Source organism: Ciconia boyciana, chromosome 2 (genome assembly GCF_034638445.1).
Source record: "Ciconia boyciana chromosome 2, ASM3463844v1, whole genome shotgun sequence".
NCBI lineage: Eukaryota > Metazoa > Chordata > Aves > Ciconiiformes > Ciconiidae > Ciconia > Ciconia boyciana.
Window position 1 is genome coordinate 79,954,767 of NC_132935.1, and position 16,607 is coordinate 79,971,373.

The 16,607-nt window shown below is 35.7% G+C and overlaps 1 protein-coding gene across 2 annotated transcripts in view; it reads left to right on the top strand.

Annotated features, from left to right (window-relative positions):
* Positions 1–11,133, top strand: part of MARCHF6 (membrane associated ring-CH-type finger 6) — a 54,645-nt gene extending 43,512 nt beyond the window's left edge. For both annotated transcript variants that reach the window (XM_072853086.1, XM_072853085.1), the window contains exons 20-26: positions 625–694; positions 1,912–2,093; positions 3,489–3,623; positions 5,700–5,789; positions 7,228–7,360; positions 8,313–8,448; positions 10,736–11,133. In XM_072853086.1, coding sequence (XP_072709187.1) covers positions 625–694; positions 1,912–2,093; positions 3,489–3,623; positions 5,700–5,789; positions 7,228–7,360; positions 8,313–8,448; positions 10,736–10,826 — 837 coding nt within the window. In that variant the 3' untranslated portion in view covers positions 10,827–11,133. The remainder of the gene's footprint in view (positions 1–624; positions 695–1,911; positions 2,094–3,488; positions 3,624–5,699; positions 5,790–7,227; positions 7,361–8,312; positions 8,449–10,735) is intronic.
* The last annotated feature ends 5,474 nt before the right edge of the window (positions 11,134–16,607 follow it).

Below are 16,607 nucleotides of genomic sequence, written 5' to 3' on the forward strand. Positions count from 1 at the left end.
AGTCTGTTATGACAAGGTGTTAGTTTTCCCATAGTAAGCTTGCTTGTTGTGTGGCTTTGATTAGTGAAGCAGAACTTCATAGCACAAGATGCTTGAGACATTCAAATATTTAAAGAAGTCAAGTACATGAGAATTCTCTGATAAGATGTAAACCTGACTAAGGAGCCACCAGCTTTGCTATCAGCTGCTGGTCACATAAACCTGAGGGCATCTGCAATAACTTGCGCAGCAAGGTTTTCCTTATTATAAAACCACTGTCTTGCTTAACTGGCATACAGAGCTAGAAACCTAATTGAGAGTTGTTGTGCTGGTCAGTGCAGAAATAAAGAGGTTATTTTTTTAATATAACATAACAAAGAACTTCAGTCATTCTGGATTCAAATGTTAATTTTTACTGTTGTGACAACTGATGCGAACTCTTAAAAGAAATACACAACACTGTAGGTGTGCTGCATGTACCATCGATAGGTTTCTTATCGCTGATTTATTTATACAGTCAAACATCAGTTGGTATTTGAACATTCTAGTTTAGCTGCCTTTCTAGGATGATACCTCTTTATATATGTTTTTTTGTCTTTGGTTAAGTAACTTTCTTTATAAACTGGGGATTTTTTCCTATTTCAGATATTTCTTTTGATTGTTTTCATGTGCATAACATTACTGATTGCGAGTCTTATCTGCCTTACCTTACCAGGTAAGTCTACTATTGTAAAACTGTGATTAAAAACAACTCGAAGTGTTGCCATGCTCAACAATGGCAGATGTTTTGAAACCATTGTTTAAAGTTAAAAGGAGAAAGCATGGAAAATTATGTCTCATTTTTAACAATACATCACCAAATTGTAATAGTCTAAAATCTAAATGATAGAGATAATACCTGTATTTAAATGACAGAGATTCCCACTTCCTTTGTTTTCTTGTAGAATAATTTTCTTTTAAGGGCAGGGCTCCAAGTGCTGAGACAATCTCTGTAGTAATATTGAGAGAAAAAGAGAATTGATACTCTTGCACCTGCTTTACCATTTAGAGAAGGAAAATATATAGGTTGTTACCAGGTCTTCTACTTTAATTATCTTTAACCTTCTTTAATTAAATATTCTGAAGGTGTCATCATGACAGGTCACTAGGAGACTTCGAAGTGATAAACATGCCACTTCCCAATTATGTATTAATAAGTATTTTAACCAAATCAAAAGCATTTTGTAGGGTGTTTTTTTTTAATAATTTGGAACAAATTAAGACATGTAAACTCATGTGAATTTTATAACCTGGCTACTGTAGTACCATGTCATTTTTACCTCCTTGTATTAATGATTCTAAAGTAAATAATATGTTGAGATCAGTTATTAATTTTGTGGTGGTTTTAATAGTAGTATATAAAATAATTCCACTATAATACTAGTGAATGGAAACACTATTAAAATAAAATGTAGCAAATGAGTCTCCCACTTTTGTCGGAGAGCTTCAGAAGCCCCATCAGTACATCTTAAAAAATTACATGAGGTAGTGAAATAACCCAAACGTAGCTCACAAGATTTAAGTTCAAGCTTATACTCTAATGCATTATTGCCTCTGCAGTTCTGAAGATCAGTGTTTAGGCTCTGAATAGTCCAGTATTCAAGTGCTTTGTTTTGCCATAGTTCAGATCACATTGCTGGTGTAATGAAATATTAGAAAAAAAAAAAAAAAAACAAACCACATTCTACATATGTATTTGGCATCACCTGTGTAACTACTTACGTAGTGCTTCACACATTTGTGCCTTATGGGTAGAGTACCAAAATACTGTTTTATGCTGAATACCATTTGTGCATTGATATTTAACAGTAAATTTGGTAAGTATTTTTTAATAGGCATCCTTCCTTAATACATCAAAAGCATTACTCTATTTAACAGTGTTTGTGTTTTCAGTATTTGCTGGCCGATGGTTAATGTCATTTTGGACGGGGACTGCCAAAATCCATGAACTGTACACAGCTGCTTGTGGTCTTTATGTCTGTTGGCTAACTATCCGAGCAGTGACAGTGCTGGTCGCCTGGATGCCACAGGGTCGTAGAGTGATTTTTCAGAAGGTCAAAGAATGGTCTCTTATGGTGAGTCTTGAGAAAAAATTTTTACTGAATTACCAAAAAAGTAGCTAACAAAACTTGTTGTTTTATTTCTGCTTGCAGGTTTTACTCTGTAACATATACATCTTCCTTTTCAGACCGTTTTGAAGCTTTTGCAGGTTACATTCCCATTGCATAGGGGTAGCTGTATTTTTGGAAGCCATTTAACACAATGTTAAGCAATCAGTGTAAATTTGCATATATATGTTTATAGATATATGTATGTTTTTCTGTTTTCCTTTAAAAGCTAATATGTTGCATTATTATCCCATATGTGATGTGTCCTCAAATACACTTACATTTTCACATACACCTGTAAGCTTAACCTTTACTGAGTTAGCAACTTGACATTATCAAATAAAATACTAGTAAAGCTGATAGAAGATGATGAACATGTCTCTACAAAGTAGCTTGATGCATATTTTCAGAAAGATCTTTATGATTTGTCAGATCTTTGTGGTGTTCAAATTAATATTTTTAAAGAAAATTATCCTTTTTTATTACCAGGAGTTCAGATTCTCACCATGGCAACAAATTTATATCCCATGTTTTTGTTTTGGTTTTGAGGATTTCTATAGCAGATTTCTTGCCTAAGTGTAGTAATTTTAAACATTCATAGCATAAATGGTATCTTGTGGTGGACATGCTTGTGTTTATTGGACTATTACAGACAGAAGAGCAGTGTAAGTATGTATTTCATGTATTACCATGTTTCCCAAATATCTCATCCATCATTTTCATTTAGGAAATCTTAAGCTTGTTTAAGAAAATTCAGAGCTAAAATGTAATGCTCTACTTGGCCTTTGTCCCTTCTGCTGATCATGTTAATTAAGTCAGATTTTGTTAAGTCAGTTTTGTATCTGATTTTTGGATGATGCATGTAAATTAAGAGAATTCTAGAATAAAGAAAGATTCAAGCATGGTATTCCAAGTCTTTCATTTTTAAGTCAGAAATATTCCATAATGAGCAAATTTTTAAGGTTTGGTTTTCACTGGAGAAAAATCAGCAGTTTTGGAAAGATTCTTCTCTTAGTTTTCCAACATATAAAAATACTCAATGTAATGAAGTGCCATTGGATAGTATTCCCTACTGATAACAGTCAAAGGTGATTTTATGGTTTAAAACTACATGGACATGGGTAGGCACAGTCATGCCTTTTTCTGGAGGGGGCATGGAATAGGACCCAATCTTGAAAACTTGCATTGCAAAACTATGGACATAATAAAAATTATTTATAGGGGTGTCTATGTATGAATTAAAGGTCTGTGTAGGTTTTTTTTCTTCAGCTTTTATCTGTTTGTGTAGTTTGTTATGTTTTGAAGTTTAAACAAAAAGAATCCTCTGATAAACATATTAATTAGATGTCTTGGGTTTTTTAGATAATGAAGACATTAATAGTGGCTATACTGCTAGCTGGTGTGGTTCCACTTTTGCTTGGTCTTCTGTTTGAACTGGTCATCGTTGCACCTTTGAGAGTTCCTTTGGATCAAACACCTCTCTTCTATCCTTGGCAGGTCAGTTGCTCCCGTTCTTCTGCTGTTGATGCATTTCTTTTTAGAAGTAAGGGGTATGGGAGTTCTTGTTTCATCTTGATTCAGTGCTTCAGAGCATTTTCCATAAGTATGTATGTATGTAGCAGAGAAAAGACAGACAGTCCGGATGTGAGTATTATTTAAACCAAAAGGAATTTATGCTTAGGAATTTTAAGTATGAAAACCTGAACTTTGTGAGATGACATCAGAGGATCTTTGTATTTCAGTGATCAGATAGACACTTTTTTTCAGTAGCATAATTGTGAAGTTATGTACAGAAGTTAGTATAGCTGTATGTACATATGCACAGACGTACATACTCTGTCTGACCTTTCTGGAAAGCTTTCTGCCTACTGTTATGCAGCAAGAGGTTCAGCTGATCTTTTTTTCCATGCAGGGTTTTAATTCAGTGATGATACACGCTATGAATTAAATTTTGATATGCTTTACGATCATTCTGGTTTTAGGTTGAGGTGTCAGATCATTAACACAAGATTTTGCAGTAGTAGTGTTTTGTTTTTCTTCAGTCAAGTCGCACAGGTTAAGGGAGTGCAAACTTTTTTCCTGCAAGTTGGTGGAAGAAATGAAGGTACAGTGGATTGAGTGACAAATGTTTGCATCACCTAGGCTGAGTTATGAAAGAACTTGTAACTCAAAGAAACCCTGAGGGAACCATAACTCAAAAGACCTAGAATGCATATTACTAAATAACAAGAAGGTGTTCAGGGATAGTGATTGTCTAAGCTGTCCACAAACAAGCTTTCATTTACTTTCAGTATCCAAATGTTTGAAAGCCATAATACAAAGACAAATTTGACTGCTAATTTAAATATTCCATTATTTTATAATACAGGTATACTTTGGAGGTGTCTGTTTAAGTAAATGACTAATAAGTCAGGACATCATATGATTGCAGTGGTAGATGATCATGGTTTCCAAACAGTTTTGGAAAAAATTTGTAATGCTAGAGATTCTTAATTTTTGCCTTTTAGTTCTTTAAAAGTTTGTAATTAAAGATACTGAAAGACTTTATTTTCATGTGGCAGAGCTTCCTCAAAATATCAGATTAGAGGGATTTGAGACTTGTTCTAAATTAACAAGGAGCTATTGAAGTTGAGAATAACTTCCATTTTTCACAAAAGAGAGTTATACAAAGGTTACATGCTTGAGCAAACACGAAGCAACTTTAACACTGACTTTTTTGTAATAAGTTTTTTAATTTTTAACGTATCTGGGGTAATAGACATTAACAAAAGCTGTCTTGTTAAATAATTAGTTAAAAAAAATTTATTTCCCCAGCAGTTCAAGAAAGTTAACTAACCTATGATGTCTTAAGTCTTACCAGTTCTGTAGCTGTTTATTCTGCCTTGTCAGCCTATACTTTGCATTCTAATTTTGGTGTTTTTTATTGAAGAATCTCTTAAAAATATCTGTAATCCAGAAAGGATTGACTCATGATGTGCAGTGTTTACTAGAAGCCTGTAGTTATAATGTGTTCTTTTAATTCCATGCCATAATAATTGCCGTATATGTTAAAGCATAAATTTTCCTCTGAATAGTATGACGTTCTTTTGTGAAGAGCATTGCTTTGCTTTGTTTTGTTTTTCTTACATCAGGTAGGGTTTTGTGAACAATTAAAATTTAAAAGAAGAAAAAAAACCTTGTTTCCTGACTTGTGTGAGCATGTTTGTATCTTGTTTCTCTTCTTTTTTAAAGGAATCAAAATAACTTATTTCTAGGTCAATGTTAGCAGTGTTAGTTAGTTTGTAACAGAATGTTAGTCTGTCACTTTAAGTATTTGCCTTTGGTTTAATAGCAGTAACTGATTTTCCTGGTTCCAGGGAGCTGCATATTATTTTATGGTCAGTTAAGCTTGAGACCATCCTCTTTTTCTTAGGAGTTTGCAGAAGATGTCACCTTTTGTAAACAATGTCCTGTCTAAATAGAAAAGTAATTCTTTTCACTTATAAGTAATATTAACAAGTTGCTCTAAAAGCTTTTGGTTGTTAAACTATTTAAAAATATGTCAATGCTAACAGTCCATTTTTACAAAATTAGGACTGGGCTCTTGGAGTTCTGCATGCCAAAATAATTGCTGCCATAACACTGATGGGTCCCCAGTGGTGGCTGAAAACTGTTATTGAACAGGTAGGAAAAAATTGTCCACGTGAATTATCTGTATAACGCATTTTGAACGTTTTTTGAATGTGTGAGTCAGAAGGTGGAGTTACTGTTGTAGTAATAGAGTAATTTGAGTTATTGAGTAAAACTCAACTAGTCTTATACAATTTAAAATTATTCTACAGCCTAATCCATTAAGGTACATTTAATAAAACCAAAATAAACCTCAGAAATCTGAAATCAAGAAAATGTTGTGTAGATGTATTTGCAATTTTATCAGGTTTGTATTAAAGTGAGAAACAACATTATTTCTTCAGATGAATTCACATGTGTCCAAATACTGGACATTGTTTATGACCACCACTCAAGAACAGAGAATTTCTGCCTTCTCCAAAGCTGTGGAGATTCCCTCATTCATAGATGAGTGCATATGAAAGACAGCATTTCCATTCCCCTTTGATTATTAAGCAAGACAGAACAGTTTCTGTGAGCAGTCCTGAGTCACATAGCCTGTTGCTTTCTTTGGCAGAAGTATTTTTTTCTTGATTATAACCTTTAAGTTCTACGCCTGTCATCTCAATGAAATATCTCAATTGTTTGTCAGAAAGTAACTTTCCAGCCCTGCACTATATGTTATGGCTGTGGTGCATGTCCTGACCTCTGTACGAAAGGTGCCTCTCTTGATTAAGTCTAGCATATAGTTCCAGTTATTAAACCATTTACTGATCACTGTACATGTCACACTGGAGAAATGTAGTCTTAGTTCTGTGAGTACTTTGCATACCACCTGAGGCATACCTTCCATGCTCTCCCTAGGCCTCTTTGTTATACACACACTCTCCTGAGCCATCCTTAGAAATGCTTACATCCAGGCTGTGGGGCAGAGGCCATGGTCTAGCTGTATGTGATAGCCATTTGAAATCAGTCTTTTCCTGTGATTAGTCTAGCTATGTCGAGACTTTAGCTCCTCAAGAACTGTGGAAGCTGTCTTAGGGCACAGACTCCACATGCAGAGGCTCTGGTCTGCCCATCCAAGTACAAAATAAGATCCTATTTTCTGCCCGTGTTACCCAATTTAATAGTTTTGCTCTATTAGCATACACAGGATCCTCTTTCAGCAAGTTAACAGCACAAAGCAATCCCAGGTCACCCACAAAACCACCATCCACAAGCTCTATTTAATGATCTTTCAGCTGGTCTCTTGCACTCCTGCAACCAAATCACAACACTATTACAGATTAAGTTGCTTTCCTGGGCACTATTTGAATTATTTCCTGGAACCCTCATGATGTAGATTGGCACAGAGTTTTTCCTTCTTTGACTGTGGCCATCATGGTTTTCTTCAAGTTGGGAACACCTGTTTCCTCTCATAAGCAGAATTGTGTAAAACCTTGTAATTACTACTGTAAGCACAAAGCATGGCTTTCTTGATTGATCCATTCTACTTCTGACTTGTTCTTCTTAGGTATATGCAAATGGGATTCGTAACATTGATTTACACTTCATAATCCGTAAACTGGCAGCACCCGTAATCTCTGTTCTGTTACTTTCCCTGTGTGTACCGTACATCATAGCATCTGGTGTTGTACCTTTATTAGGTATGTATACATTCAGAATAGCTGTTTATCATCTGATGGTTTAGAGCAATGTAAATATACCTGTGGAAATAAAACTTCAAGCTCTAGGTTATTAAAAAAACCCCAACAAAACACCCACTATTCTGCCATCAAATGTAAACACTTAAGGATTGCTATGTCATCTTAAAAGTTTGGGGGGTTTTGAGAAATGCAATACATTATTCTGACTGGCTTTTTAATAAACCAAGTGCAGAATAAATCAAGAGTATGGGACTGTGTAATGTCTAACAGCAGAAATGTAGGTATCTAGCTAGTTTGGGAAAGGGATGATTAATTAATTTATTCTTTGCACAATCAACCTTTAATTTTAGTCTCTCTAAGAGCTATGCTGAGCTGAGGACATCTTTTCTGATTTGTCAGATTCTAAAGGAAGCTTAGAACAGGTGAAAATATTGTTTTGAGGTTTTCATTCAGTATTAAAATAAAATGTAAATTGTAAATATAGTTTATTTTTTTCGTATTTTCCTATCCCCTCATAATTGAGGGAAATTTTATTAGAAGCAGTGTAGATGTGCTTTTTCATCAACAGTTGTCTTTGTTGCTAGTTAGTTCTGATGTTAACAACGTGTTCAAGAAGTCCCATTTTATTCTTCAACCTCTCGTTTGAATGCAGACTTCTATAGTGTCAACTTTTTTCTGGTACAAGGTATACGGAAGTCAGTAAGCAAGAAGAGCTGATAAGCCCAATTTTTTTTACTGTGGATTTTCACTGTGTTAATGGAAAACTTTCAGCTTTAATGCTTCACATGAAAAAGAACAGCAGCTGTCATGTTGGATCTCTGAGATAACTGGATGTATTATTTATTTCATAGCCCTTCTACTGAAGTTATGGTATAACAAAAAGTATAGAAGCAGAAATGCTGTGTTACTTTAGCAATGCTAGATTATGTGAGGGTTGTGTCTTGCTTTGCAGGAGTTACCGCTGAAATGCAAAACCTAGTTCAGCGACGGATTTATCCTTTTCTGCTTATGGTGGTGGTTTTGATGGGAATTCTCTCCTTCCAAGTCCGCCAGTTCAAGCGCCTTTATGAACATATTAAAAATGACAAGTGAGTATATAGTGTGGAGTAATTTAATTTTTTAAATTGTGATGACTTCAGATTGAATTCAGATGTTGTAGATACTTAGGGCTAAAAGGTATTTTAAGAAGCTTTCTAGACAAATGATCCTCTGAGGCAGACCTAAACTGTTCTTGGCAAATGTTTTATTTGTGGTTCAGATAGATAAACACAGGAATAGACTGTCTTTGTAAATGGAAGTCACTCCCCCTATATCTAACTTGATTGTGTTTTACCATAAATGAAGCTGATTGCTTGCTTGTCTCCCCCTCTATAGTCTTGAATGACGAGTGAATGTAATAATTATGACATACCTGGAAGTACAATAATGTCTCAATCTGCTGCTTCCAAAACCATTTCTCCAACCTTTTCTGCATAACTTTTTCTTATTCCTTCTACTCATTAGTCCAATTAACCTGTTAAAGAACGTTCAGTTGACTTGATAGTTTGTCCTTACCAAATTTTGTACTGTTTTCTGATGCTTTCAGCAATTATTACTCTGTATTACTCAGATGCCTGATAAAATATTAATTTTCCCAATGTTTTTTTTCTGGTTATCCTGCTTAGTTTCTAAGGTTTTTTTGTTATCCTTATTACCTTATTTTTTGTGTTACCCTAATTACCTTATGTGTTGGTTATTTAGAAAAATAAGTTTTGGACCCCAACAACTAGTCTTCCTAGGCTTCTTTTATATTGAAAAGGAATAAATGAGTTTGTTGTGCTCATATCCTGAGTTACGCTAGACCAGTTTTGCCTTCCACTGACTACAAAAGGAGTCAAACCTAAAATAAACTTATCTGAATCTTAAATGTTAGGAAGTGAATGATATATTAAGTGTTTGGTGTAAATGTGAAATTAATAGCATCTAGAAATATTAAGAGAGTTGTAACTACAAATAAACTCTCAGCAGATCAATTTATATTTTAGCACCTTTTATTTGATCAGCTGATTTAAATCCTGTTTGCCACCTGCCTTCACAACATGTCCTGTAGTATTTGGCCTACTGTAGTATGTATAGCTGGTATTTATATTTATAAATGGGGTTTGAGCTAAATGTTAGTATCTTTCAGGCAGAATGCGTATTGAATTGCAACTTGCATTAATGTTACAAGTTGCTTTCTGGCGTAAATAAGGCATGTAAACAGTATACAAAGCTGTGAAAATATATCTAAGTGAAAATTACTTTGATATTAAATTAACTTATTAAATGCTATAACCATCCTTGTAGACAAGAAGTTTGTATAACTTAATGATCTCATGTCAGAAAGTAAGCAAACATAGTTATGCTAGCCAGTAGAGATTTATGGTTTAGAAATATGCGTAATTAAATCTTTCACATAACAAACGTCAGAAGCATAGACAAGTTTTTGTGACATTCTGAAATGTACAAAAAAATGTGATGGTACCATGAGAAAAGGAGTGGTGGTGAAAAAGTTTTTAAAGGAAATGGCAGGTTTCAGGGGAAGAATTCATAGGTGTATGTGGCTCTTCTACATGTAGAACAAATAGGAAGCACGGAAAGGGATTTAGATGGCAAAAAGTAGGACTGTGAAATGACGATATAGAGGAAGTAAGGAATAATGTGAAAGGTAGGAAAACTGCCAAGCTGATAAGATGGTGAGATGTTGAAACAGAATTTAAATAAAGGAACCTTGCAGCCCTTTGGCTTGACATGGAGTAGCATTAGGATATTTTCTCTCCCTTTAAGAAAGATTGAGCTGCAGTAAAAGTTCTTCCTTTACAATATTTACTTTTTTCAAGCAGCATGTTTTTCATTGGATATATGAGCTGAGCCTCTCTTACTCTTACCCAATGCATGTTCTGCATTGTGGCAGATTCTTTTTTGAACTTAGAACCTCATTAGAACCTCTCATTTGGTTTTATATCTGAGTTGTTGTTCCAGATGTTCAAGTGGCAGTGGCTCAGACAGTGCTAAGACGCTCTTAACAGTATCATCCAGCAAAGGGGCTGGGTATATAAATAACGCAAACACATTCTTTATATTTCATATCTTCATTCAGCTTATATATGTCTGAATTGTATGACTACTGAAGGCTGTAAACACAAACCTGTAATGCCTGGATTCCACTACGAAATGCCTGAATGTTGAGAAAAAGATGAGGATGGTTGAAAACCATTAAGGGGGGAGGGATCACTTGTAGAATAACTGTCATTGAAATGAGAAAGCTACTTCTGCAGCAAAGGAGATAGAGTGGATTTATATTACAGAATTGTATTAACTTTTATTAATTTCTCACTGTTTTTACTATAATCCCAGGTACCTTGTTGGGCAACGACTTGTGAATTATGAACGAAAGTCTGGTAAACAAGGCACATCAACAACTCCACCTCAGTCTTCACAAGAATAGATGGTCATATTAAACATCTTGACCTTCCCTTTGCCTTTACATGTCCTTTTTTCATAGACTCTTCTTCAGTCTTTGGATATCTCTCCCAATAATACTCTCAGCAGTGTTTTGGCTTCTGTTAGTAGCATCCAGATAGCAGTTAAGGCTCTGTTCCTTATCTGCATTTTCTGATGTTATCAATGCTGTCTGAGGTCTGTATATGTGTAAATAGAAGTATCCTGACACCCTAAAACCTTGGATTAAAAAGAATGTGCATTGTACATCTTTAAAAAAGTATATTAATTTATTAAATCTAGTTGTCACTTTATTTTGGACTGCTGTTCTGTTGACAATGTGCCACAAAGCAATAGTGCGAAGAGGCAAGATGTTTTTATAAAATTTGGAGATTACTTTATGGTGTTCATAACAGTTCTTATTGTAGTAATATAGTATGATTTTTCATGAGTGGAAAGGCCACACAGAGAATATCAAAAGTAAATAACTGTCTTACAGTCAGCAATGAAGTGGCTGTGGTGACAACATAATGAACTATGTATCTTGCTGTCAAGTCTTTTTTATTATTTTGTATAACACCAAAGCTGTTGTACATTTTCTATTGCCTGATTGTTTTTCATGTGTCTGAGTTTGTAATATTGTACAGTTGCTGTTAAATCAAAAAAATATTTCCTCTTCTGAGAATTCAGATGTACTTGTTGAGGCTCAGCTGGGTTTTCCTGTTTGGTTGGGGGGCAGGGGTTGGCTTTGGGAATCGGGATTTCCTGAATTGAAACAGTAAGTAAAAAATTTACTAAGGCTAGGTGATGGAAGCATTTAAAGGTACCAAGGAAAATTAGATAGGTTCACAACTTAAATTGTAGCCAATTTCTTATCGATAATAGAATTTTTCAGGACCTCAAGAGGAGGGATGAACCTTATCTGATGTGTTTGCACAGAAACAAAGAGCATAGTGTAAGCAACATTCTGACCTGGTCCTTAATTAAAGAGCTTGAAATCTTTTTCCTGTAAGTTACCGAAGTTGCAAATTGTAGTATGAATTTTATATTGCACAATTACTTAAAAAAAAAAAAGGGGGGGGGCCCACAACAAAAAAAAAATCTCTTTTCTTTCAGAATTGGTCAGTGTGTGGTCACTGTGAATTTTTATGGGAATAATATTGAAGAAGTGATTCATCATGTACCATTTATTGCCTGTGGGCAGGGAAATATACATGCTATTAAACAGGCAAGGAAAAGTTAGCAGATTTCTTTGCAAGGACACAGTGAAACAAGAGCCACCAAATCAAGTCTGTGTTATTTCTATATGTAGATAGAGTTCTTTTGCAGTAATGTTTGGGGTTTTTTATGTAGATATTTTAAAGAAAATACCTAACAGTATCAACAAAGCTTTAAGTAGCATCAAATCACATGCTTATATTGCAGTATCTTTCCTAAATTAAATGGGGGAGATGTTCAGTATCCATTGCAGTAATCAGAAAATTGATGGAACATTTAACTTGCTACTTGGTACACTGTCCTTCAGTATTCTGTACTTAACCGTATGTGTATATAATTAATACTTGAGAATCTGGTAGCTGCTTTGAGAGTGTCATCTCCTTTTATTGATGTTGCATCTCTGATCTGGTGTGTTTTGCGCTAATGTGGTCCAGGCTGTGATGGTGGTAGTGCATTTTTTGGTGCCTGGACTCGTGTTCTAAGGCACTGAGCACAAGCCAAATGCATGTGAATCTAGTGGCAGGAGGACTGGGCCGTCACTGTCTGAAGGTCAGAAACTACTATTGTAAAAATTACTGTTGTCCTGGTGGTTTTGAACCACAAATATTACCCTTTGGAGTGATTTATTAGGCAATTTCCAGTGAAATGAAATAATAGAAAAATAACCAGAATATTTCTCTCTCATTCACTGTTGCTGACTAAATGCTAAATCGAGTATTCGCCCCATATATTTTTGATGCGCATAAATATAGCATTTGACTATTTACAGTGGTTTACATTGTGGGACAGATATATTTTCACAAGATGAGATCCACTGGTTTACGCCAAGATTCTGTCTGACATCTTTCCAAACAGTTCCAAAATGGTCTTGCCACACAAATATTGCAAGCACTACTGCGCATCATGCAGAATTTGCAGTAGTGTGGTTCTTGTAACTTTGTGTTTTTATCCAGGCAAACTGGTCTTAACATTAAAATTTATTAAGAAAAAGCCTTTGTGCTGTTTCTTATTACTGTTACTTTACCAGTCATGACAGAAAAAACTGAACTGGGCCAGTCATGTAATGTGAACTGTAACTATATTAATGTAGCTTATGTTATCTGTATTCACTCTTTGTTATGGAGAACTGGTTTCAAATCAAACTGTTGCGCTTGCTTTTGCACTGCTTTACAGATCCCAGGTGAAGTTTGTTTCTGAAACTGTCCATTGTGAACTTCCAAAAAAATCCCATTTCCTTATCTCCTTATTTTTACATGTGTTTTGGGAAAGATGATGGAGGTTGTATAGAACAAGAGTTAAATAACATGACTTTTTTATTGTTTTAATAGTTTGCCTTACTGTATTGTGTATGCTCCTCTGGCATAGAAACTTGATAGTAAGCATGTAAGTTAAGTGGCTGTTACCAAGACAGCTGACAAGCTCTGTACCAGTGGCTTCCATCTGTGCTAGAGTAATACAGCATGCAGTGGTCTTACATTACTCTTCAAGTGGGAAAAGTTCTGTGTGTGTGTGTGTGTGTGTGTGTGCACGCTTTCACCACAGTTTGTGTTGACCTTGGGTCTTGAATTGGAGGGGTTGGCAATGCTTATTGTATCCCCTTTGCGGTGTTGAGTATCTAATGCTGTCAGTCATTCTACAGGCCTTTGTCCAAGAACCGTCGGGTGGCTCTGTAGCTATCTTTTGCATACTGAGAGAAGTTAATTGCAGCATGGTTTTAACTGTTTTTACACAGATTATTTTATATTGATTAAAAATAGTGAAAACTGCATCCTTTCTCCGACTCCCCCTTCTCCACTGGGTAAAGCCTAAGTTACTTGATTTTCTTTTTGAGGGCCCTCTGGAACCTCTAGCTATTTTCTGTCAGTAACTTCCTCAGTAAGATAACAGCTCCAACACCAATTACAGTATTCGCATCACTTTTCAGCTGAGTGCATTAATTCTTTCCTTGTCTTCCCCTAAACTTGAGCAAATGTCTTTATAAAAATCTGCACAGCAGCCCCGCTTCTTCAGAGAACTCCGTAAAAAGCCCTTTACCTTACAAAACACAAATGACAGTGGTTTGTGGGTTCCACTGCCTGGCATGCTGATCAGTGTCCTCTGGTTTCCTTGTACTCCCCTGTCTGTCCATTCGTTTAGATTGGAAATTCTCTGTGGCAGGGTCAGCGTTCTTGTGCTTGCCTTGTGAATGGGCACCGTACGGCCTGAGCAGTGAGTGGGGTTCTTAGCAGAAATGATGATACAGATAATAAACATTAAACAGGGACCTGAATCTTGGTAGCATAATGAAGTTCAGGATGGAAAAAAGGGAAGCTGTCTTCTGAAACAGATAAGGAAACAACTTTTACAAAGCATAATGGTAAGTTAGAGCTCTCTTGCTCTGATATTTCAGTTTTTAATTAGATTATCTGGAACTAAAGGATTGCATAGTTACAGCAATTTTATTAAATCTATGATTATTCCAGAAAAGCTGTGCTTCTGGTTTTAATTTCTTTGTTTAGAAGTCACCATAAATTGAGAAACGATACGCTGAAATCTAAGTTACTCAATAATGGAAATTTTTAGAAGATGGTATTTCCAAAGGTCAAATACTATCACAAAATAAACTGAGTGTTTTGAATTTAATATAATACTGAGGAATGGAAGCAATGACAAGATTATCTCACAACTCTGCACATCAGTTTTGCTGATTGTATGCTTAATTGCTGTTCTCTCTCTTACTTGCCGAGTAGTGGCCAATGCCAAAGCTGCACAGGCACTCCCCCCCCCCGCATAAGGAGAAATCAAACATCTGGAGTTATCTGACATTGGGGAGGAGGCACTTAACCTTACTTGTCTGATTTATGTTAAATCACTTGGCTTTCAAGGAGTGTTTCTGTTCCTAGAAAATGACACTAGTTTTACCTAGAGAGAACAGACTTCCTTGTTGCTTACAAAAATAGAGAACACTGCAAACCTTGTTATTTATTTATATTGAATAGAATTTATGTATTAGAACCTAGATAGTGAAGATCTGCATTGGTGTGCCTTGTTCAGCAGGTGCAAATTGTGTAAATGGCCTGGTTGAGTTTGGTAAGGAATGTGCTGAATCTAAAAATACTGCTGCATTATAATGGAATATACATGGGATATTTAGCTAGTAGTGACCAGGAATCGTGGAAGCAGCAGCAGAATTTCTAAGCTGAAATCAGGCAATGCTGCTATAAAGCAACAATTATGTCCACGGATATACTTCTAAATGCTCTTTATACAAAAGCGGAATTGTAAAATGCATGGGGGGAGGTACTCGGTGTCTAGGAAGAATCTGAGTTACTTCTTTCTCTGAAGCTACACTTGTGTATTTACTGTTTGTGTTTTCACAGAGTTTGATAAGCTTTTTCTTAACATAAATTGTTTAAGCCTTACTACCTTCATAACTTTGGGCCAAGATTCTCAACATGACCCATCAATGTCCCTCTTCACTGTGCCTTTCTGTGATCTCTTCCCCCCCACCCCCTCGTTGAAAGGGATTTGTTGACCTAACAGCCACATTACTTACCTGTGTAATCCGGAGTTTCCTTAAACAACCTTGCATTAACCTGCCTGTAATTAGCAACTGTTGTCACACCACCAACCCTCAAAGCTGAAGCCTCCTTCCCTCACCTACCTGTTGATCTTAATTTTACTCACCAACTATCTCAGAGGTTATTTCACTCTTTATTATTTGTTATTCTGTCTTAGTCATCTTCCTTTTAGATCCATGAGTTACAGTAATCTTTAAGCAGATGTTTTAGTGTAATTACATGTGAAAAGCATACTACTTTTAGCTAAAAATATTAGTTCCCTGAAGTATAAATGGCTTCTTAAAAAGGACTCAATACCCAATATGCCAAACTTAAAGTATGTGCATAATTACTCATGTTTTGTGTACTGTTAACACAGGAGTAACGAGTAGCAAATGGGCAATACATCTGGTTCTGCTTACAAATCAGGAGACCACATAGTAAGGGTGGCTGTAACTCATGTAGCTGCTGGTTTTTGGTCGTCATGTCTTTCCACCCCCGCAGTTAAATACATGATGATCTCTGGCCAGTCAGGGTCAAAGGAGAGAGGAGAGCAGTGCCTGCGCTCCTTTCTGCGAAGATCAACAAGCATATCCCCCAGAGGTTTTTTTGTTACTTGATGCGGTATGTCTTGTTAACTTTTGTTACACATAAGCATTTATACCAAGATTAATTTAGTCACGCCTTTATAGATTAAGCATGTTCTGGAGCAGCATGTGATTAATTGGTCTCTTATTTTCCAATTATTTTTCATTCTTGTGTGAAAGTTTTAGCTTTTTGCTTTTTCCAACAGTTTGCAATTCATATAAAAGAACGTGTTTTAAGAATACACAGTTTTTCATTAAATACTCATAAAAATTCTTTCCACTTACATGCTGCTGTGTCCCATAATATGGTCTGGCAGCTTTATGCATGATTTTGCTGCACTGAACCAAATAGCTGGAAGAACTGAGGGTATGACACTTACTGTTTGAACATCGTTACAGTAGTTCCAAGTGCATCCAAGGACTGCGGATCATAGAGAATATGAA